The sequence below is a fragment of the Pagrus pagrus genome, assembly GCF_965226575.1.
Source record: "Pagrus pagrus genome assembly, chromosome: 3".
NCBI classification, from domain to species: domain Eukaryota; kingdom Metazoa; phylum Chordata; class Actinopteri; order Spariformes; family Sparidae; genus Pagrus; species Pagrus pagrus.
The window spans coordinates 27,350,919-27,375,880 of NC_140187.1; the positions used below are offsets into that span (position 1 = coordinate 27,350,919).

Genomic DNA, 24,962 nt, shown 5'->3' on the forward strand with positions numbered 1-24,962 from the left:
GTGCCAAGAAAAAAATAATGAGACGTGACTGCTTGGTGAGTATTCAGTTTATTCTGTAAAGATTCAGAAGTGTAGAAAGGATGATACAACAGTGCTTTATGATCAGACTATTTCATAAAAGTTTTTTTTAAGTGATCATAACACCGTAAGTCCAGATTCCATTTATCTCAAACCAAAATAAATTTGTAACATTCGACACAAGTGCATACACTGCTGGTAGGAGATCAACCTCCAATTTCACTTTGGATGGTATAGCACCGTTCTTAGCTATTAGCAGCTTGACAAAGATGCAGCTTAATAGGATTCATGTAGTGACTGTATGTTTATATAAACACAAGAAAATTCAGAGGAGAGCAAAGATCTCCTCATTTGGCTCTCTAGCTAGCACAATATCTCACTCTGTCAGTGTTTAGGGATCAAATTGATAATTTTGCTTTAAACAACATTATGCCAGTAACAATATTTGATACAATTACAGCTTAAAGTTAAACATCTCCAAGTGTACAGAAAGCAGCACAAGATTTTTTCACAGATATAGACTAACAGTGACCATCGATGCACTGGCAGGTTTTTTTTTCTTTTCTTTTTTTTCAGGACAGCACAGTAGCTGGAAAGCAAGGTGATGGACATACAGGTCATATAAACACATGGACAGAGCTGAGTAAGGCAACGTTAGCGTGACAGGCTTCTCTCTGTTCAGTTTGCAGGGCAGTGTAGTGTATTGATCTTGACGGAGCTGTCAATACCTTTACTGTGGGGCAGTGTGATTTTTAGCATTGCTGTCTTCATTAGTGCATTGTATATAGTCTCTTGCGTGTAGCTGAACTGCGAAGTGATCACCAACATTTATACAGATCTAAATAAACCATGTTTGATTGCATCTGGACTTACAGTGACTATAGAAGAGTAAATAGAATTGAAAAACCAAATAACGGAAAAAGTAAAGTTCAAGGCAGTGCTGAAGTACTGGTTGCTAAAAAAGTAAAAAATATCACAAAGCCAACAATAACATTTCCTCGACACATCTTTTGTTTGTCCAGTCAGTACAAACCCTCTTTTATAGTGCAGTTTCAATCATATATATATATTTCTCCCTCTGACCCAAAAACAATATCTCTCGGCCCTATCCTATCCTATCTTCGCTCATTCAAGTCAGTTTTCCAGTCAGTGTGCGTCTTTTCTCTTTCTTTTCTTTGATCCCTCGTACTGACCTCATTGTGCACCCTCCCCACACAACCACAAAGAAGCATGAAAGGCTTAAACATCACAGGACTCAAAGGTGAGAAGTTCTTTCTTTTGACGATGGCAGGAAGTGATGGCAGATGGAAGAGGAGGAGGAGGCGGAGGAGGAGGAGGAGGAGGAGGAGGAGGAGGAGGGGTGGGGGGTATTCACAGTTACAGTCAGAGTCCAACGGTCCAGCTACAATCACATCTGCTGTCATTATGAACACTCTTATTAGACCACGGCCAGGGGAGCAAACCAGCCTTTAAACATGATGTTCCTCTGGCGGGATCGGGCCTGTTTCATCACACCTCCAGCAGCTCCATCCTCAGGCGATCCCTAACAGCAACACACACACACAAACAGAGCATGCACAAATTGTGAGGGCGTGATTGGAGAGTTCATGTTGTATTGTATTACAGTTGGACATGTGAGGTTTTGGGAGGGAGCATTGTAAAAAGATGCCTGTGTGCGGGTTAACTTGCCTCCTGGAAATCCACCTCACCAAAGACAATTGTCATGATTTATTCACATATATTAGCATGCGCTCTCAATCTATAATTCAACGGCCCAGACTCCTAGTTATCTAAAAATAGCTTCTTAAACACAGACCTTTGATTGTCTGAATAAGCTACTCAGCATGAGTACCTGTACACACTTCTCCTGCCTCCTTTTTTACTGTACATCATGCTGCAATGACAACAAACAACAAGCTGTCAGGCTTTCATCACTCCACCTGGCTTTCATTGGTTTTGTTTTCTTGATTGATAAATAGCACTAAGCTTGTAAAATATCACAAGGTACTGAGAGTTGTATCTTACTCAAGGAGCTTTTATCAAACTATGCAATTCTAGCTTTAAGACAGAAGTACCTGGCCTGATTGGCGTCAGTCTGTTGTTCGATGAGTGACTGACTGGACACTGGCTGCTGGTGGTCCTCCGCTCCCTCTGACCAGGGATCCTGCAGGACTCCTGACTGCGCTGACTCCTCAGCTCTGCCTCGCTGGCCGTTCCCCTCGGACCCCATCAGACCTAGCAGCGGTGAGTATGAATCCTGCCACACAACACGCTGCCCTGAGTTCAGTCCCCCTTCTCCCTCAAGGTGCTTGTTCATGTCTTGCTCAACAAGTTTCTTTTTGGCCACTGGAGAGTCCTTTGGTGACTCGGCTTCAGCGCCTCTGTGGCCCATCACTTCCTCTGATTCTGCGGGCGGTCTTTGATAGGTCTCCAGCCACTTCAGCTGCCCATTCTTGTGGCTGTACCGGCTGTCACTGAACCAGCGCACCACCTCTGACTTGGGAAGGCCTGTCTGGACGCTCAAGTCTTCGTACTGCTGACTGCTGGGCCAGCGAGTGTTGGAGAAAACCTGTCGGAGGATGTGCAGCTGCTGGGGACTCTTGTTGCTCCAGGGGGGTGAGAAAGACGGCTGAGATGTAGACACCTCAGCTATCTCAGACTTATGTTCTTTATGTGCACCCTCAGATGTAGTCTCTGGTTCATTCATCTTCAGCCTCTTGAAGCTGATCTTGATGGGGTCAACTTTCAGCTCAGGGCAGATCCTATCCTTGGCAAATGGGTCCTCCTCCTTTATGAGTTGCTGTAAGATTGACATGCCTTTTATGGGAAAGTCCTTGTTGCCTTTACCCTCATCCAAAATGGATGAGATGCTTTTTGTAATGACAGTAGTGCTGGTGCTTTCATTTGGGGATTTGCTGGCATGGTTAAGGTTAGGGACACTGTCATTACAGGTAGTACTGGGATATTCATTGCTAATACTGCTGTTGTTGTTCTTGTGTATGTAGTCGTTGCTTTCGTTGTCGGGCTTTGCGGTGTTGGCATGCTCTTGTGGACTGATGATGCCGCTGTTATGATTGTTACACATGATGTTGGATTTGCTGGTGTTATCGATGATCACTTGATTCTTGGTACTGTTTGAACCCTCCAATCCAGTTGGTGAACTGTTGCTTTTGACATTTGGTTTTCCATTGGTGTCAGCAACACAGTGCTCCCCATTATTGCTAATGTTGGTAGAGCAAGTTGCAATGCTGTTGATGCTGTTGGTCGGGCTGCTGTTAAGCAGCAGTTTCCTGGTGATAGTCTCACCACCATTACTACTGCTGGAATAGCTGCTGATGCTGCTGCTACTACTGCAACTACTGCTGCTACTGCTGCTTCGACTGCTGCTGGTGCTACTGACACAACCACTGCTCCCAGCAATGTCCAGGCTGATGCCATTGCTCTTGTCTGGCTCCACAGTGGGTTGAGTATTCTTGGTCAGTACCTTTGTTGTTCTGACTGTGGATGGAAACTCTGGGGGGACAATTGGAGTTGAATACGAGACCCTAGTGACATGGGGGTTGGTTGACATGTTTGCCTGTGTAGGTATGACTCCGAGAGGCCTGGTTTTCATACCACCATAGGGAACTTTGGCCATCTGAAAGTTTGGTCCTTTTGAGCCTGGATGGGCAGTGACAGTGTGGTGGGTTACAATGTGATTGACTTGCCGATGTGTAGCAGGTTGCTTTTGAGGTGCTCCGCCCTGGAACACAGTGTTGAACATCTTCCTCCTGGCTTCTTCGATCTCTTCAGGAGACCAGCTTATGCCCTGCTTGAGCCTTTGGGCAGTAAACCACAGTTTGATCTGCTCTTCGGGGAACTCTGAGACCACCGTTAGGTAGCAGAGTTCGGCTTTGGTCGGGTACGGGAACTTGCCAAAGGATGTCTTGAGAAAGCTGCTGGTGTCCATGGCAGCATCGTAGGTGGGGATGCTGCTCAGAGGGATCATCACCTTTGGAAGGTCTTTATTGGAATTAGAGGAGGGGGGAGAGTAAAGGGAGGGAGTGTGCTGGTGAAAGACTTGGTTGGACACTGTCTTCGCAATCACATGAGTGACAGTGGTCCTCGGCATAGCTGGGGCGGCAGAAACACTGAGAGCCCCGTTTTGGAGTTCAGGCACATTTGTCAGCATGCTGGGGTCTACATCCTTTCCAGTGTCTATCTTCCGTACCTCCACGGTGTGAGAAACCACAATCTTCTTGTGCTCCCCCTTGGCTTTCATCATTTTTGCAATCGGTGTTTTGGTGAGGGAGATGCCAGATTCTTTGTATTCTTCTCCGCTGTCCGTGAAGAGGCTTTGCTCCACTGTTGTTACTCCATCCCTCTTGTTAACAGTTAGGGAGGCAGTGACTAAGCCCTCCATTATCTTAGGGTGGGCGTTAGCGTTATGCAGAGCCAGAGCCTCAAAGCGGACGACTGACACCCCACAGTTCAGGCAGTAGAAGGTGGGCTGGGCCCTGAAGTCTAAGTGGCAGTTGTGCATGTGATCCAAAAAGTAATTCAGATCTCTGGACTCAAAACGGCACTTTGGACAGCTGTATGTACCTCCTTTCTGCATCTCGATGCCACTTTCGGATTTGGAGGAGCTGTGAGAGAAATGGCCAGACTCTTCTCCAGAGATACTGAGTATGCTATCCTCTGGGATTGTTGGTAGGAGTTCTGGTAGCGAGCCCAGTATGATTTCCTCACGCACATGTTTGGATTTGGATGGTATCATGCAGGGTACAGTGGATTTCCTCTTGCTGGCCATTGTGCAGCTTCGTGTAGATGGGAGAGTGAGTGATTGCTTGTCCCGTGTGATGAAAACAGAGGGCGGGTGGAGAGTGGAGAGGGTTGAATGGAGTTTAGTGTCATGGACCAGCCACTATGATATCACAGTGTTGCTTCATGCCCTCTTCCACTTTAGGACTCCTGTCACATGGACAAGTTTAACAGCTCCCAAGGAACCTGTGAGAAAAGAGTACAAAAAAGAGAGACGTAACTCGTAAGATGTAATAACAGAAAAAGAAAGGGCATTACGGCACAACAAAATGGCAGGTAAAAAACCTCTCCTACATGGATAGTAGATTGATAGTCTCTGCTTTGGGCAAAATATTGAAAAACATATGAAATATTAAGCCACGACATATAAAAGTAAGCAGGATGTATTGGAAGCTAATAGCCCCACACACGATATTAAGTGTGGGTGGAAATACAGTGTGATAAGTGTAGGTGGTATTTATCAGCAATTACAACACTAAAGTAAAGTCTCTGGCTCTTCTTTTATGGAAAAAAATCCATTTGCATTATGCTCATAATCCAAAATGAAGGCTACATTAAATTACTGTACTGAAAGACGTTAAGAGGATCGCATTCACTAGACACATTATTTTTAAAAAGTGCCATCAGAGTTCACATTATTTTTAAGGTTTTAAAATTAAAATTAAATTTGGCTGATTATATAATTACTGAAAGATATTGATCACTAAATATTTCAAAGAAATCTACAAAGAAAAAGGCTTTTCAATAATTAAAATACTTTAGAGAAATGCACACACACACACGCACACACACACACACACACACACACACACACACACACACACACACACACGTACACTACAATCATTGCAGCCTGTCAGTGTTCTTGTTATTTACTTGGATTTACAGACTTCTGTCTAGCTGTCACTTCTTATGAATTCAGAAAAAAAGAGCATGAAAATCGACAGAGCCAGAAAAGACAGTCTAATCTCTGGGATATTTGTTGTTTTTCTTCACTGTTGCCATAGGTTTGGCTCCCCTAATCATTGATGGCATGTATCCACTGAATTATTTTTAGTAAAGCTTTGTGATATTAACAAAAACATGCAATAAAAATGCAGTAAAGCTGAATTTAATATCACGTAAGTGTGATGTGCTGTGTTTGAATCTGTGTTATGGATCTTTTTTTGTGCCAGATGCCACAAGCCTCCCTCCAGAAAAAACTTAATATCAGTAAATAAATATTGTCTGAAAAACTACCTCAGGGATTTTGCATCTATTGAGTGGGATGCACTCGACCACTCTAAATTGATAGCGCCCGTATCTGGTATCTAACCTTACCAGCTGTTTCACATTGTCTGCAGCAAGCACAAATATGCAAAAATATGCTCACCAGTTTGTGTTTGTCTGCAAAAATATTTGTTAAACTTCTCTTGTATGGTGTGGATATCATTATTTTAAATTATGTGAATTTTTACAGGGAGAATTGATGCCTTTTTAAAAATATATTTGAAATTTTTCTCATGCACGTGCCGTCCTGCTCATCTTTGGTCTGGTATTGTACAGCAGGAATATGAAGGTTAAGTGGCTTTGCGGGTGAGAGTGAGCATTTTACTGCCACACTTGGATGTGAGCCATATGTTTTACATTGGATGTTACAGTGTACTTTCCTGGCATAATGTAGTGTCAAGAGGGGAAATCAGGTGACTGTGTGTGTGATTGTGTGTGTGTGTGTGTGTGTGTGTGTGTGTGTGCGTGCCCCAGCAACAACAGTTCTATTACGGACCTGAAACATTCTCATAAGGTCTGAGGAGGTTACTACAAACTCATCTGAAGCCATTTGCAAGCTGCAGGCTCAAACAATCTCATCCTACATGTGCTCAACAAGCAGCATGGCGTCTCATGCATGCATACAAATACAATACACACATCACCGGCTGCACAAAGCCATTAGCAAACCACATCCACAGGCTTTCCCTCCCTATAACACTCCAGACATACGGATGGATATGGATTGTCTCTGCAGTCTTCAACATTTCTCTTTTCTCTTCTCCGCATTATGAAGCAGAAAACAAGCCTCTTTTCTTTCACATAGCCACAAATATTTAACAAAGTTCGTAGGAAAAGACAATGGATACACTCCAGCCAGTGTTTCATTAGATGTACAGCTGGTTCTTATAGTTACTTTAGCACTGGAACGTACAAAATATGTGAAACAAATGATGAGAGAAAAATATCAAAGTGGAGACGGGGCTCTGCACCCTCTGCCCGCTGCATGAACTTTTGACACACACACACAGAGACACAGAAACACGCACACACAGCCTCAGTAAATCACTTACATCTTCCTTTCTGAGACTGCAGAAGTGTTGATGTGTGACATGCTGCTGAAAACTGCTCTCAACCTATCATCATCTATCCATATCACGCAGGCTTTACATTCTCCTGCAAGCTTGTCATTCTGGGAATAACATCAGCTGCACAAATTCAGCCACCATACCACCCGAAAACTAGTTTCTGTTGAAATCTAGCATACCTCAACATCTTGCGCTGCATTTTGTCTGATACAAAGAAAACACTTTCACATACTTTTCAGCAGATTTTGTTGTCACGCTGCGTTTGTACACAGTGCGAAGCACTTTCACAGACTTTCATTTTACTGCATCCACGTGCGTGTTCACCATGGCCGGCTGGTTGGTAAATAAAAGATGAACCTGTTCCAGAATTAAAACCCTCAAATGACGGCCCAACAGTACACACTGATCCCAGACAGACTGTGACATCCTCCTTGTATATACCTCTTTTCATTTCGGCTGCTGCTTTCTGACAGAAAAAAAAACCCCTCTAAAACAAAACAAAACAAACAAACAACAAAAAAACTAGGTCACCAGCATCTTATGCAGTAATCCCGGTTCACTGCATCCAGACGCGGGCATGTGCTGTATGTTTTGCCGCCAGAGAGGTCATGATATCCTCTGACGGCACACTCGATTAACCCCTGGTGAGGACACAGCGTTCATTGAGTTTGTTCCACTGAACGAGGGATTTAGGAGTGAGCTTTCACGCTACAGAGGGATGTAGTCATGCACATTTGAAACATCTGCGTGAGAGATGTCACCATGCTATAGAAGTTTGTGAAAAATCAGTGTCGGCTTAGTGTTAGCTGCGCTGAAGTGATTCATTGTGTTTGTCACACAGACAGCACACTGTACGCCAGGATGTTACAGATAATAAAGTGATGGCGAAGGTAACTTGGTCACGGCGGCGGGCTGTGACCGGTGGAACAGCCCCCGGAGGGGACGCCTGTCTGTGACGAGACAGACGCTGGCCTAGTACAGACGGCTCCCCTCCCCGGAAAAACACTCCACTTCCTGCATGAGAAAACCCAAGACAAGCCAAAAGTTGAGAAAGGTTACATAAAGAATCAGGTCACCTATCAAAAGAATGGGCTGCTTTATCTGGCGGAGTGAGACGTGCGATCAGACACAAGACAAGGGCTTCCCAGACAGGGAGCCATTGAATGGTTGCCTCTGAAAAGCTAGGCCTTGTGTTTCAGCGGCGAGGTAGACAACGCTCAGACGATCACTGTCCCCAGTGTGTCTTACGTCCTAGCACTGGCACTGGCTCGGTGGCACAGGGGGAGGAAACTCTTTTCATCTCAGCGGACCGGGGGAGTCGTATGTGAAGTGAGGGAAAGTGGCAGAGCTCTCAGACGTGCTCTCCGAACACCCACGCTCAGCGTAAGCGGAGGGGCCTTGTTCGCCCAACCCCAACCACGTTTCCACCATTCAACTTTTCAAAAACAAGCGTTTCAAAACAAATGGGATTAGGCTAGGTTTAAATTCTGATGGGGTTTATACGTTCCGCCTGATTTAATAGCAGCTTTAAGATTTTCAGGAGGGCCTCTCTTATGTGCTCTTACACTGTCATTTCCATAACAATATTATATTTACATCTCATTAATATTTAATTATACTCTCCATACTTTAACACGGCGAACAGCTGAGTGTGTTGCTCTCGTTTCAGCGAAGCAATTGAAAGAAAGCAGCATGTATTCCCTTTCATCACCTCATAAACTGCTGCAGTAATTACAATATTACAACACGAAAAACATGCCCAATCTACAGCAAGCTGCTACCAGCGGAAAAGGGAGGCGAGGCTGCAAAGTGGTTGCTAAACATTAAAATTTAATTCAAAACAGTCCACTGATTCAGACGCTCCCAGATTGTTGGGTCACCTACAGTTGACATTAACAAACGGAGATTGGTGTTTCTGTTGTGCCGCCTGTCACATGAATGAGAATGTGACGGCTGGAGGAGGAAGAAGGACAAAGGAAGACAAAACTCAGACATTTGGGGAGTGAAGTGAGAGGATGACTGATGATGATGACAGGCTCTGCTGTTTCAATATTCCTCCCCGCTGACACCTCGTAGGCACACGTCTCCACACACACTCCCTCCTCACCTCCGCAACATTTAGCACCTGCTCCGATCTGTCTTTCTCTTTGAACTGAATAACTGGCAAGGAGTCTCTTGACGCGACAGTCGCAGAAAACAGCTACAAAAACACACACGCACACAAAAAATGGGCATAAATTTTCTCACCTATGAAAATATTTGTTTTGCGTGTAATTATCTTTGACAGTGATCCGCGGTTGTCTGCCTCAAAAATCTGCCAAAAACAATGACCCGGCGTCCTCTGGGGGGTTTGGGGCAGAGAGGGGGGAACTCCTGACAGATACATCTGAATGATCAAAAATCTGTTTAGCGAGAACATTTTCTGCCAAATGTCCATTAAATAGATTAACGTCATGTGAGTGGATCAGCTGGACACCCAAATATAAGCCAGAGACGGAGAGCAATTACTGTCTTGCACAGAGAAGAGATTGGGAACAATGGCGCCTCATTTATAAGGGAAACGTGATCCAGTGCTGGAGCCTTTAGACGGCTGACTGTCGAAGTGTGATTGTTCTGTTTTCTGCGTGTCTCCTGTGTCCATCATAATGCCGGCATGGACTAATGTGGAGTTTTTATTGACAGTGAGGGTGGACAGGTTGCAGTCTGGGGGACATCTTTGTGTGCACGAATGACACTGTACGCTTGCCAGCATGAATAAGTGTCAGGCTCCAGTGTTACGTGTGCTGAAAAACAATTCAGAGTCATCAGGGTCCTTAGCACAGTGCTAATACAGCACACGAGTCCACGCTGTCCTCGCCGCCTGTCCAGCTGAGGACATGCCGTCGCTCCAGCGCGGAGTCTCCATCTCCACTGCGGGCTCCTTTTTTTTCTACATGGGTGTGTTTGTGTGCGTATTGGTGTCTGAATTAGTGTGTGAGATGCAGGTGTTGTCAGCCAATCTCGTCCTCCTCCTCCTCCTCCTCCTCCTCACACACACACACACACACACACACACACACACACACTGCCCCCCCTCCTTACCTCCATGACTGCAGCCTCGTCCACTGGGAGACCAGTCGGTGGTGCCACTCATGTGTTAACATCGCCATGGCAACCCCTCTCTTCCCCTTGCCCACCACGCCACACACACACACAGCGGAGTCACTCGCCCACACCCACCAACCTCAAGACACACACACGCAGACGTACACACTGAATCCACAGGACTGCATCCGGTGCAGGACAAACTTAATCCACATGCCCCGCCAGCCATCTTTGAGAAGTCCATTCACAGTTTAAGTCTCTTTCAGCTAACTTTGGGTGAGGTCCGCAACAAAAACTTTGCTCTTTCTTTCTCAATCAGGTTGTAGCGACACAAAGGTCCCCGCTCCGCTGTACTTATTTTTATGACGGCGGTTGATGAAAGAAATATCGCAGCTGTACTCGCTGCAAATGACCTCCCGTCAGTGTTATTGTCTCGCTAAATCAGTGCAGAGGCCTGGAGACTGTGGCGTACACCACATACCTACTGCACTCTGCCTGTCTGAGCATCTTTGTTGCATGGTCCTGTTTTGTGTTAGGGTGAGCGCTCGCCGTTGAAGTCTTACATTGTTCTTCGAACCCTTCTATCTGTGGCCCAGATGAATGACAGACAAATAAACCATGGTGCGCAGAGAAAAAAATTCTGAGTCATGCATCCTTTTACATCACTTTTGATGAATAACTTCTTCAGTTCTGTAGCCAAGACTACAGGCATTCATTTGGCAACTTAAGAAGAAAAGGAAGAAAGATGGCGGCGTACCGCACATTGTACTGTCCATCCTAAAATGGCTGACATCACAGCCTCCTCTAAGTGCCAAAGACTGGCAAATGCCAGCTCCTGCTGACCAAATCTTTCTTGCATGGGACAGAGAAAGTGGCAGGGGCTCTTTCCCCACTAGCCCCAAGGTTTTTTCCCCCCGTCAGTGCACGGGCGTTTCTTTTGGTTGGAACTGTGCAAACATGCTGTTTTAGTGGGGCTTTTGAGCGGTCTGGGCTTCGATACGGCATTGGTCCGACGACAAAAGCAATACCAAAAAGGGTGAAAGACCCCAATAAAAGTGAACCTGTACACAACGCCGTCCTTTCTGCTGGGGAAAATAGGACTCTGGATTGGTTTGCGGCGATTTTTTTTGTGAGGATCAGGAGGTATGCTGCTATCATGAAAGCTTATTTGTATAAAAACGGCTGGAAAATAGATCTGGTTGGCATTAGACAGTTGATTTTCTTCTCTGAACTCAAGGAATGTTATACACTCCATGTCAGCTAAATCGGCAAATCATGACCATATGACCTTCCTCGGTATTCTCTGGCAGTGGATTCATTTTGAGCTGTGGGAGGCACACACAAACATAACATCCACACTGACTGTTGTTGTTAAACAGTACAGCAAATCCTGAAAAGTTCAGTTTCCAGGTATATGAGGGGTGGCATGTGCAGAGACGCTGCTTTTTGCAGAGGGGAGTGGGCAGTCTTTGGCCCACTACATTGTGTCTGTGTATACAAACACTCCGCTGTGGCCATAACGAAAACTGTGAGCTGTGCCTAATTGCAGGGAGAGAGGGATGAAAGGCAATATGCCTGGCCTCATTAGAGCAGTTCCGAGAAGGGAGATGGAAGACCGTTCCCAGGGATCCACAAAGGGAATTGACATTCCCCTAGTGTAAGCGTCCTGCTGGAGTGAAAACCTCCACACACACTGAACTCACTGGGCCAAGCTGAACCCAATCCGCCAGATCTGCACAGCGAAAGCTCATTTACCTTTGTTTAGCCGGTCATCACACACGCCTGAAAATTAACCATCGGAGTGCAGAAATGTCCAGCGGAGACTGGACTCCGCGCTTGGAGTCCCTCTCCACAGTCCAAACACCTACTCTCTCAGGAAAACCTCAATGGCTGAAGTGTTGCGCAGTCATTTCCATGACCTACATTATATGTAACAAGCTTACATGGTTAAATAATTAAAACACATTCCAAAAATTTCCAGTGATTCATGCCTGTCTAGCTGGCTGCTCGGATATTTGGGGTTTGTCTCTTGTGTTATGGACCCACACATGATCCACGGAGGCAACATTAGTCAGCACAGAGGTCCCTCCCCTGAAGGCAGAGGGAGACACATGGCATTCAAAGCTGGGTCAATATTTATGCACAGATAGAAAATCTGATCGTGTACAGGAACTGGTATTTTTTAACACAACGCCTCAACGACAATCCACAGTTTGCAAAATACCTGCGCGCTCCTGAAACGAGCAGCTCCCCTTACTGTATTGTATATGTGAGTGTGTGTGTGTGCGTGTGTGTGTGTGTGGTGTGTGTGTGTGTGAGTAGGGCAGCAGCACATGTTGGCAGGAGGAAGAGGAGGAAATGAAAGAAAAAGAGTCCTGTGCATAGACACACACAGGCCTACCTTTCTGCTCAGGCAGGAGGAAGAAATGTGTGGAGAGAGTGAGCGATCAATAGATGAAAATTGATAGTTGGCGTGCAGTTTGAACGTCTATGGAGTCGGAGGCTTCTTCTATCAGTCGATAAGCCCGCTATAGCACTGTGTTCAGAAGTCTTTCACAACTAAAAGCACGCACACTCAACAGAGCAGTGGGGGAAATACAGCGCGTTGTGCAATAAAATAAGCAGATACGCCACATTGTATAGCGCGAGAAGGAGCGCACAGTCAGCCACACGGAGGATCCGCTGTTGTAACTGTAACAAACTGACGAGTTAACCCGTTTCACTCCATTCACAAGGCTGTGGGGCAACACACCGCCTCGGAGCCCACTTGCCAAAGGCGATCTGGCACTCTATATAACCTTATGAATATTCCCAAAAATCCTCCACCCCCCTCCTCCACCTACTGTCGCCATTTTATACATTGGCGACTTCATATAAACTGCCTTGACTACAGCACCAGATGAAAATTCAATATTCAATAGCGAGGCGGAATTTCAGTAAACAACTTTGGAGATCGCACCTCGCCAATAATGGGAGGTATTCGCGTTTCGGAAGAGTAGATGTGTCCTTACCTCAACAGTCGGTGGGAAAAAATGGAATCCGACATTAATATATAAATGAATAATATTGGATAAGCTCCGATCGTTGCGTTTTGAGAAGAAGAGGAGGCGAGCAGGGGGTGGGAGCTCTCCTCAAGTGAACCCGGTGAACTGGCGTGAACCCGTCAGTGACCACGGCAAGGTACATTACATTACATTACCTATCCACCCCTCTGCCACACTGTATGGAGACGGCAAAACAACTATGGTCGGCGGTGCAGGACGAGGCAGCTCCAAAAAAATTATAGCGAGTGTATTTCCTATGAACACGTGATTCGGAGCGTCATCCAAAATCCAAAAGCCCTTTCATCTAAAATTTTGGAGAGGGGCGGGGATGAGATGGGGATGTGTGTGTGTGTGTGTGTGTGTGTGTAGAAGGGGAGGACGAGGAGGAGGAGGAGAAGGAGGAGGAGGAGGGGGGGAACGTATACTGAGCCCAGTGCACATTTGGGTATGTCGTTATAGGGGTAAGGCAGTGCTCTAACAGATTGGGTTATACATAGCTACAATGGCGCCGCGAAGCAGGCTGAGCAGATGGATTGTATTGTGTAAATGTGGGATTTGACAGGAGTTCACTGATCTGCCGTTTCACTCAGCTTCATCACCCAAAAGGTCCTCTTAATTAGGTCACATGCTTTTTCAATAGATGGCTGCCGTCTTTAGAAAATGAAAGAAAAATCTCTTGATGGGCTACTATGAATATTAATCGTTGTGGGAATTGTCATTTCAAGCACAGGCCTATTAGCCTACCGGCTTAAAATAGACTTTTACGCACACGCGTAATAGTGGTACAGCAATTTACGCAGATGCACAGTAAATGGAGCCTAGTTGTTCATGTCCATTTTTGAAGCTAAACATAAAGAGAGGAGACATTTCCTTCAATCAAATGACCAATGTTACTTATGTCTTGTTGCGTAATAGGGGCTATACGGCTGTGACCCTCGTGACCTTGTTGGCCTGCTGTGCGTAAAAGCGCACTGGGAAAAGCGCACAGGCCCAAAACAGATCTGGACATGTTTAGAAAAAAGGGTCTAATTTTAAAAAGTAAAAGAAGTATGGTAATGTATTTCAGAAGGATATAAAGAGAACATATCAACAAGTCATACCAAGAAGAGAGATGTATTATTGTTGTAATAGTACATAAATAACATGAAGTATTATAAGGAAACTCTAAAGCAAATTAGTATTTTAAACACATTATATGTCCACTTATAATATAGTAATATAATATAACATGTGTATGTGTAACAGGTAGGGGGACTATAGCTGGAGGCCTGCAGCATAAACAACACAAGTAGACAACAACATCCTCGCTGTCTGTTGTAGAGCAGAAACATATAGAGCCACTACAGGCCTCCATTATTTAGGAAACATGGTTTTCTCTTCCCTCCCACTTTGTCCTGACTGGGTTCAGACGTTGCCTGTAGCTGTGGCTGTATACAGTCAGGAACAACAAAGATTATCTATCAGCAAGATGAATCACTCAATAGCAAAATAAAAACCATGCCTGTGGTTCTGGTCTGCAGGCGTGAGACGTGTCGTTTTACATGATTGAACTACAATTAAAAAAAACACGTGTCAAATATGTCAAAATGTAACATTTCTTGTTACAACAATACATTCAGTGCACAAGTATGCTGATACTATGGTGATCAAGTGATGGTGTGGTCAACGCTCAATATTTGATTTTTTTTGTTTTTAGCATCTTTGCACTGTTTTTGCCTTCTGTTGGGCAGTTTGGGGGAGCGAGTGTGTGTTGGATTCCTCTGGATGTGTCGGCTCTGGCTCCTTTATTGCAGGCCTGCCTTTCCGGCCCAGTAGGCCTATATGCACAGGATATTATCTGGGTTGAACAGATTAGAGGCTCCCAAGAGATCTCTTGATTATCTCCTAAATCAAAAACACAGTTGTTTGTTTATGTTTGTCGGTTTACATTTCATTTTCACATTTCCTGAATGTTCTGCAAGACTTGATGCTGCAGATTTAGGCTCAAATGTATGTAACCCCATTGATGCACACGACATGAGGGACCAGCAGTCACCACAGGTGTCTCCAAATCCACTTAACCTTTACCATGCTTCAAGTTTAGATGGCCTGTCTGTTCACCTGCAAGCCTTGTGTAGACTACAGCTAATACAAATTAAATTATGGGCCTACAAGGTGAACTACCTGATGGGCTGGTTTATACCAATGGAGGCAATATGGAGTTTATTTATTTATACATTCCACAGAATCCATTATTTTTATACATCAGGACAGCTTGTCCTGTATTAACGCGCCTGTGCCATAGTTAGAACAAAGTGTGCTGTGTTCAAAATCAGGAGCATTTCACGTAGTTTTTTGTCCCTTTACGTTAACGCGCAGCATCCAACAGAGGCGGATACTGTTGCTATGGTTACCCGCAGGCGGCGCACAGAGGTGGTAAACTGTTCACGTGATCTCCCCGGTTTTTGACACTTTTTCAGTGACCATAGCACAACTGGATATCTTCATGACTGGATATCTTCCGGATAAACACAACATATCTATTAAATTGAGTTTGTGATTCAACACGGTCAATGGGCCGACTTGGCCTGAGTGTAGGCTATCCCACACCTGGAAGCGTTTTAAAATAACCTCAACCACAAGCATTACGCAACGCTGTTTTTTTTGTAAGTATTGTAAACAAGACCGCCGATTAGCTAAAACAGCGAGGACCACCGGCTCAGAGTTTGTGTTTTATGTTTCACGCCATAAAACTGAAAGTGGTGCTACACCACTAAAAAAAAAAAAATCTTCACACGAACTTTTGTTTCACTAAGATTTAAGGTTTAAGATTCAGGTCTCAGGGAGTCCCAGCGGCCGTGAGAGCAGGAAAAATCCTCAGAGTGAGAGCTCCCTGCTCTGGCCTGCTCTCTGCGGTGTAACCGGATCAGGGCAGAGCAGAGGGACGTGCGCGAGGCTTGTTTGCCTCCAAACGAGCCAATGAGACCGGCTTTACATTAGACTGACAGTGCGGCTCAGCGAGCCCGGAGACGCCATCCCACTTTGACGACCGTCCAACAGCCAATACGGATCCACGAGGTACAGGAACGGAGGGAAAAAAACGAAATACGAACTTGTCTTCCTGTAGGTCAAAACGTTACCTGTCTGCTACCTGCGGTACGTTAGAGTCTGCTGGAGGGAAAGGGGATCAACATCCACAGAGATGGCTATGTCGCAGGTCCTGGACGACTCACCTCTGAGGTTGGGTCCTAAACACACCGGGGTCGACGACCTGAACCTGCAGGAGCTGTACAACGAGAGACACCGGCTGGCTCTGGAGGAGCTGCTGTCCGGGGGGCTCGACAACTTTGTGGACTTTCTCAGGAAGGAGAGGATCCCCAACTTTCTGTCGGACGATGAGATCCAGCGGATCAGGAGCGCCGCCGTGGCCCCGCGGTGTGTGTCCCTCCACGGGGAGGACCTGACTCTGGAGCAGTCGGTCAGCAGCTCCCTGGACTGCTCCTCCGTCACCTATTTCCCCGAGGTGTCAGATGTGGAGCCGCCGCTGCTGGAGATGGGCTGGCCCGCCTTCACCGCCGGCTCCTACCGGGGAGTCACACGGGCCGTGGCGCACTTCCAGCCCAGCTACGGGGAGTGCATCTACAGCTGCAAGGAGGCTGCCAGGCGTATGATTAAAAGTGCCAGAGAGGTATGCACGAAGAAACTGTTATAACACAACTGGTTCACATGATAATTACATTTTACAATCCTATTATTTTTTGGCAATTTATTATTTTATTTCCTTTAAAAAAAAAACACCACCCTGCAGGCACGGTTCCATATTCACAGTATTTATTTTTCATTTTAATCTTCCTGAAGTGAAATACCGCAAAATATCTAGTTGTATAGATTATTGTATAGTATTATGCACGCTGGTATTATTTCACACTGTAGTATTAATATAGTTCCTATAGTGTTTTCTAGGCCTACGGGCTCCAGTGATGGTGTGACAGCATGTGTTTGTGTGCTATCATCCTCAAACAGGATTATTATTTTGGCTGTTTGTCACACTCAAATTGATATTCCATCAAACATCCACCCCACCACGAAATAAAGCAAGTGTGTGCGTGCGTGTGTGTGTGTGTATGTGTGTATATATAGTCACTTATTTTTGGAGGGAAAATCTTCTTTGTATCATCCTAGTTAAAATATGTGCCAGATTGTCCCCGTGGAATTTCCTTGATCAGTCTGAAATGTAGAAGTTCAGGCTTTTGAAATCTTTATCAGAAAGAAAGTAGTGACCAAAAGGATGGAACAAACAAAAAGAGAGCATGAATATTCATGCTGATGTTCCTGATGCGAGCTGTCAGTCCAGCTCTGCTTTTGAAAGGAATCATACCAGCATGAAAGGAGTGTGCGGCTGCAGCAGCAGCACCTCGGGCCTGTGGAGGGCCTGCGTGCCAGATGTGCCCTGACTTGCTTTGCTCCCCTCCATGATAGTTTGCATTCCCTCTTTCATTAGAGAGCTTTAAACACTGGATTTTCTCTCCCCTTTACACATACAATGTGGTGGTGTATACACAGAGCCCTGGCAACCTCAGAAAAATATTCTCGTCCAAGTTTAACCGTTAGATCGTTTGTCCTTTTGTGATGTTGAAGCGCTCACTGCACACGGCCTTTATTGTTCCTGACTGTAACAACACACTGCATCTAACCGTCACTGGTCGGCTCACAGGAACAGCCCGCTCCTGTATTTCTGTGAAATTTAACTCGTGTTTTTACACATTTTCCTAAAAATAAGCGCCCACACACCATCATCCAAACAAGGCGGGGAACTCTTGACAAAGCTGCATGTGGATAACACCAGTTTGAAGCAATAAATCTGAGATCTGTAAACATCCGTGTCTAATCCTCGACACACAACCTTTACCACAGCATGTGAAATTCCTTTCTTCCTCGCGAAAAAGAGACGTCTCAGTGCAATCCTGAGCTCAGGAAAATGGAGGCTGGCCCTACAGTGCACCTACTTGTCTCTGGTATAAAAGTAACTTGTTTGCTGACCAAGCGTTACTGCCGATTGCCATGGTAACAGACCCTAGTCAATAGAAAGCTCATCAGCACACACATTACTGGGAGTGTGTCTGACAGAGATTCACAGCTCTGTTTGAATAAGGCCCTGCATTTGATAATAATAAAAACAGTCATGTGCTGCATGTGAGAGAGTGCGGCTGCGGCCCTAAAAGGAATTCTATTATATTACCTCTGTAATTTTCCACTGCAGGTGATTGCCATAGTTACAGACTCCCTGACAGACCTGGATATCTTTAAGGATCTGCAGGAGGCGTGCTCCAACCGTAAAGTCCCTGTCTACATCCTGCTGGACCAGTCATGTGCTCCTGCTTTCCTCAAGATGTGCAAAAATGTCGGCATTCGCCTGGATGACCTTCGGGTATGTGGTTGGTTCGGTAAAACTGGGTGTGGCTCTTTGTGCACAATGCCAACATCAGATGGCATCAAACACAAATATGTCCTTTTAAGATCTCATTATGACTGGGCGGGTCCGCACTTATCACTCACTCCTGCTTTCTCTCTCTCTCTCTCGCGCTCTCTCTCTCTTTTAATCCGCACAGCAAATGAGAGTGCGAACCATAACAGGTACAACTTATTACATGAGATCAGGAGCGAGGATTACTGGGAAGGTTCATGAGAGGTTCATGCTGATTGATGGAAACAGAGTGGCTACAGGTTCCTACAGGTAACAGCATGACAACCATTTTACATAAAGTCAAACGCTATAGCTGGGTATTATGTAGATTTGAAATGCCTTCCAGAACTTCCAGATTTTCCAGATTGTAATTTAGGAGGATTAAAGTGGGTTTGGATAATAAAACCCTGATTCCAAACAAGTTGGGACACTTGCAATGATGTGCTCATCCATTTTGACATAGACTCAATTGAAAACAGTACAAAGAGCATTTATTTAACCTCATCCACTTTGGGATTTATGTAAATATATGCTAAATCTGAATTTTCGAACAAGTTGGTACAGAGGCAACAAAAGACTGGGAAAGATGTGGAATGCTCAAAATACACCTGATCCCTGTACTACGAGGCAGGATTTGCTGTTACCGGGGTAACTTCAGGGTCAGCCCTGGGTTTTCAGTAATAGGTCGCGGTCACACATACAGGAAATCAGTATTCGCCTCCCGTTCACCTCCATTCCATGGACACGAAGGCTCAAAAAAATATTCCCAATCAGTGGCGAAGCAAATCCGCATCTTGACTTTGTGTAGAGTTCAGCTTTGGTGAATTTTGACCTGCAAAGTCGCAGCCACAACCAAAGACGTGTGTGTGCTTCACCCCACAAACCAACTACACACCAGCAAACAGAGTTCAGATCCTGCACTGCCCACATTCAGCACTGGCAGACGATTTTCAACTGCCTGCATTTGCGTATTTGTGAACGTGACCTTGCGACGCTGGTTCACTTCTTTGCCGGGGGTAGCCATGGTAATTTTTGCTGCATACCTAAACAGCTCTGGAGCAGGTTATGTTCGAGATAACCGATCAATCCTTCTCTGGTAAATGGCATCATCATTCATAGAAGATCCAGTGGAGCTTGGTGCGCAGACCTTAATCGTCATACTCCCGTGTAGGACGACAGCCTCCTGTCTTCATCATCTCATTTTGTTTCCTTTTGGCTGCAAGCGATGTCAAAGCCATTGTATTAAATTTTCTTTTTACAGATATCATTTTACGACAGAGACAGATTGAAGCACTTAATCCTTGTGGTTATAAGATTCGAAATTACCTCTCTGAATTATGTATTTCCCAAGTCCCAACTTCTTTGGAATCAAGGCTGTACTAGCAGATATTTCAGTCATGCATTTAAATCTCATTCCTGTGCAGGTTCAACTGGACTGATGGTAAACTAAACAGCAGCAACCTGATCGAGCTCTCTGGTCAGATAACAGAGAAATTTGACGAGGAGTTCCGCATCCTCTACGCCCAGTCTCTACCGATAAACACCCGAGTACCTCAGAGTGTGCGGAACAGTGGCATTTACGACCCTCTACTCCTCAAACACTTGGTCACCTCCTCCCCTCATCCTGCCAGAGAGAGGCCTGCAGAGCCAGTGTGTCTAACCAGCACCCCCACCCGCAAGCCCCAAGCCGTAGCTGTCCACCCCCCGTGTGAACCCTCCACTCCAGTTCGAAATAAAACCATTCCAGTGTCCGAATCCTCCACTGTAGATGAGAACTGGACGGACCAGGAGGAGATCCTGGCTGGTAGCACCACTCGCCCTTTCCCTGCAGATCCGCTTGCGGTGGAGACGCCTATGATCCCCCACATCATTTCCTGCCACGCCTCCACTCAGACCAGCCGCTCAGTGACAGACAGCAACACCCAGACTGACCTCCAGCTCACGCAACACCCCGAACTCACCACGGCAGCAAGCCCAGGACCAAAAGGATCCACCTCTCCTGGGCCTTCCCGGCACATCTCGCCCACCCAGGCAGCTCCAGACGGCGCCTTAAAGGACTGCTTCCACAAGCTGACCAAAGAGCGCCAGTACCATTACTCGGCCATCCGCTCCAAGCTCGAGCACATGGTGAGCGCCTTGTCCCAGAGGAGAGAGCTAGCAGACATCACCAACATGACTCAGGGGCCTGGCGCTCCCAGCAGGCAGAGGGTACACAAAGACTGTGGGCAGGAACCGAACCCCAGACTGCTTGTTGAAAGTGCGGGCATGGGCACATGGCCAAGAGCCAGATGTGCACACTAGTGTCTTCAGGGATTTAAGCAATGGAGGGTGGTGGGGGGAAGGTTTCTTGCGGATCTTCTGTTTCAAATAAATGGTTTTGGCTTATGCGGTAGAACTCAGCTTTCTTCTATTTGTCGTCTTTCCTGCAGGGAAACTTTTTTTTTTTGTAACGGTAACGCAGATTTGTAAATGACATTAAAATCTTGAAGAAATTATTACTTAAACCAAAGACACGGTGCAATAATCATGTTTTGACCATGTCAGTTTAATGAATATCATTTGCTGAGGTGGTTAACACGGGATGATATCTGCTGTAGAATGAATGAAAATACATTGAGGTGCTGTTTTGGTTATTTAGTCACATTTGCAATTGAACAACATTTCAGAGAGCAGTTGGCTCTTATTGTGCCTTGCTAATAAACATAACTAGTAGCTGTTGCTACATGAGTGCTTTATTTTTCCTCTTTTCTACCACTTCCTATCTTCATCTCTCTGTTCATGTCTAGCTCAATTGTACTTGAGATTGCAATCAAAGTCCTTGTGAGGAATGTCTCTGGAAACATTTGTCCAGAAGTTTCAGGACACACAAGGAAGCAAAGCACTTCCTCCAACAGTGACTTCTCAAAGAGAATGAGCACCTGCGCCCTATAAACTGCAGTGCCTTCATGCAATTAGCAGAGAGGCGGCATCTGTGATACTGGCACCTCTGCTGATTATGTTGCCAATCACAGTTGCTGTCTAGGGTGGATTTGGAGAAGAAACTCTGTCACAGCTAGCGTAGATTAAGATTTCTTTACACACACAGATTGGATTTTACAATTGCTGATTTCTTTCTGTTATATTATGTTTCATAATAACTATATACTGGATTTTTCATTAATTCATGTTTGTTTGTTTTTTTTGCTCATTTCAGTGTATAACTTCCAAAAACAATTGTACAAGACAATCTATGATCCTCGTCATTTTATCGTCATAAAGACCTCTACAGTCTAATAGCCTATTTCTCGCTTTGAACATGACTAATAATTTTTTAAATTCAACTAAATCTTTAAATCTCAACACGTGACAGTCTGTTGGTATGTTTGGGGCCAAGAGCGATACATAAGCAGATATTCTTTATTTATATGTACAAAAACATTTTTGGCAATGATCCATCAAATATCGAACACTTGTGGGGAAAGTAATTTGCAGGTATTGAGATATTCTACAATCTAACAATAAACTTTACTGCCCAAAATGACATCTGTGAACAGAAACAGCAATCTCTACTGGGAATTCAATAATTATAAATCACTGCAAGTATCTTTTACTGCATTATGTTCTGTATAAAAAAGGTTTCATAACTGATAAATATGTGATAGGCCAATATCGGCTGATGGAATCTGCAGGCCGACATATCAGTCGGGCTCTAATAGTAATGTTACGCTCAGATACTTGCCATCATTCTCGGAAAAATAGGATTTGAGATGGCTAAACAGTCAAAGAAAGCATTTTTTATGTCGCAGTGAAGCAGTGGGCTAGCATTCTCAAAGAGCCTCATATTAGCAACAATCTGCTTAAAGTTAGTATGAATCACCGCATAAATTGAATCACGGAAAAACATGGGCACTATGTGTTCCTGAGCCTGGCACAAACACTGCTTCAGTTTTTATATCTTGGACTTAAGCACAAAGGTCCTGCTGTGAATGATCAAAACATGTCAGTGTACTGGCACGGGTCACAAGTGTGCTCTCAACAATCTGAGTTATTAATGTATTACTCACTCTGAGCTTTACGTGGCTAATATTTAACTTGATTGAGGAGACGAGGTGTAACTTCCTGATATCAAGGCTTAGAGATAGCTTTATTCATGGAGGACGGAGACGTGTTGCATGTTGTTTCAGTACACGATCAAGAGCAGGAAGCAGTAGGTGACAGAAGGATTGTGTTTACACATGAACTACTTCAGCCTGGTTAACTACATTTCTACAGTCCAGCAGGCGCATGATAACATAAAAAGGGTTGCATTATAAACACACTGACAACAGCTCATATTTACAAATCCTGTTGATGTTGTGTGAAGGAAGTTAATCTGTTTGTCCTGCTTTCCAGAGAAATGTAGTTAAAGGTCATATTTAGCATGATTATAACAACTAACTATGACATATTGAATGGATTTAAAGACAAACAACAGTGTTATAAAGGTTTTCCATTTGCAAAAGATGCCACATTATTAGCCCACAATTCAAACTATTATATGGCAATAAGGTAAGAACAGCAGGCCTTTCAGCAGCTCCTCCTGTGGCGCGTGAATCTCCTACCAGGCAAACACATCAAAAGCCTCTGCATTCATTATGTAAAATGGCGCAGCTGAAGGGAATTGATCTACAAGTAAATACAATGGTGGTAATATGTGAGAGAATGGTATTTGATTTTAATTGGCTACTGCAAAGCAACCACTGGCTGTAATCAAGGAAGCAGTGGGGGATCCACAACACAACAGTCTGCACCTATTAGGCTCGGCTCACTGGTAAACAGAGAGGCTTGCATATTCCACTTCACATGTGACAATTAAAAAGCAACATCTATGATTTACTTTTTATTTGATTTTTTTTTTTTGTCTCTATAGAAATTGCTTATTTCTACTAATTTACTGGGATCCTGCTTGATGATGAGCAGCTGTAACACTAGCAAGTCTCAGCCACCAGAGAGAGCCCTGTCCTCAGATAACGCTCATTCCCTGCTTCAGGCCCCTTATAGAAATGTGTTGGAGCTCTACATCATTTATTTCTTAGAATAAAACAGCAACATATCTGTATTTTTCACTGCAAAGATTTTTTTAAATTATCATAATTTAATCCAAATTGTAGATGTATGTGTCATATTTTCATTCCGATGGCTGCATCACACTGTTTTAAAGGTTAAGTTCACCCAAAAAATGAAAATTCAGTCATTATCTACTCACCCTAATGCCAATGAAAAGTTGGGATGAAGTTTCGTAGTCAAAACAAAACATTTCTGGAGCTTCACAGCAAAACAGTATTGCAGTGTTCACATAAACAACTGAAGTAGATGGGGACTTGTTTTAAAATGTAAAAAAAACAACATAAAATAGCTCCATACAACTCATCCAGCCTAATCCAAGCTTCTGGAAACTCCAGGGTCCCAAATTAATTTGAAAGGATGTTATTGACACGCAGTTGAGCTCATGCACCCACTTCAGACAGGGTGTGCGCTAATGGTTTTAGCTTAGCAGCTACAGTGAAGGTTTTGGCCTTAAAAAGGGTGTAAATAACATCTTTCAAACCAATTTGGTATCTCCGGACTTGGATTATGCTCGACAAGCTTTATGAAGACATTTTATGGTTTGTTTTTTTTACATTTTAAAACTAGCCCCCATCAACTTCAGTTGTTTAGGAGAATGCTGCAACACTGTTTTGCTGTGAAACATCAAACTTCACCTGATTTTCCATCAGCCTGTGGCAGATAATAGATAATGACTGAATTTTTATTTTAGGTGAACTAATCCTTTAAACTGTAAAATGTTCATTTTCAAGTTTGGGGGGGACGTATTTGGAAGAAACACACAGCCCCCGTCTGATGTCCTCATCAGGTCACCCATGATCCCTGGAGGATTGTTGTGGTAGAACATCTCCTAATGCATGCTGGGTAAAATCCTTGTGGATGTCAGCATGTCTGACAGAAGGTGTAACATTATATCCTACAAAATATTGTGTCAAGGCCTAATCCAGTTAGCCAGCATGCGTATTATTGTGCATAATGACAAATCACACCCATACAGATGAAAGAGATGTAAATATGAATTTCTTTGCAAAACCTGTTATATATTCATTACACATTCAAGTTTCTATGTGTATTATGTGTTTTTTTCTTTGCATAATCCTGTTTTTTACTGCATGAAATGTAGATTTGAAGGCCAGAGGTTGTGTGTAGTATGACTGCAGTATTTTACACTAA

The 24,962-nt window shown here is 44.4% G+C and overlaps 2 protein-coding genes across 5 annotated transcripts; one reads left to right on the top strand and one right to left on the bottom strand.

The window, feature by feature from the left end:
• Nucleotides 1-29: 29 nt before the first annotated feature.
• zhx3a (zinc fingers and homeoboxes 3a) lies at nt 30-13,535 on the bottom strand. 3 transcript variants are annotated; one of them, XM_084348335.1, is made up of 3 exons: nt 13,250-13,535; nt 2,094-5,004; nt 30-1,561 (listed from the first exon to the last, which is right to left on the bottom strand). In XM_084348335.1, the coding sequence occupies exons 2-3, from the start codon at nt 4,805-4,807 to the stop codon at nt 1,528-1,530; spliced, it is 2,748 nt and encodes a 915-aa protein (XP_084204461.1). In that variant the 5' UTR covers nt 4,808-5,004; nt 13,250-13,535; the 3' UTR covers nt 30-1,527. The 3 variants fall into 3 exon arrangements, with proteins under 3 accessions (XP_084204461.1, XP_084204462.1, XP_084204463.1); XM_084348336.1 differs by lacking the exon at nt 13,250-13,535 and adding an exon at nt 12,640-12,991; XM_084348337.1 differs by lacking the exon at nt 13,250-13,535 and adding an exon at nt 10,236-10,292.
• Nucleotides 13,536-15,731: 2,196 nt separating this feature from the next.
• On the top strand, nt 15,732-21,447 carry fam83d (family with sequence similarity 83 member D). Of its 2 annotated transcripts, XM_084348346.1 has the most exons (5): nt 15,732-15,927; nt 16,389-16,949; nt 18,522-18,689; nt 18,871-18,995; nt 20,150-21,447. In XM_084348346.1, the coding sequence occupies exons 2-5, from the start codon at nt 16,464-16,466 to the stop codon at nt 21,024-21,026; spliced, it is 1,656 nt and encodes a 551-aa protein (XP_084204472.1). In that variant the 5' UTR covers nt 15,732-15,927; nt 16,389-16,463; the 3' UTR covers nt 21,027-21,447. The 2 variants fall into 2 exon arrangements, with proteins under 2 accessions (XP_084204472.1, XP_084204471.1); XM_084348345.1 differs by having other exon boundaries at nt 15,732-16,949.
• Nucleotides 21,448-24,962: the final 3,515 nt, after the last annotated feature.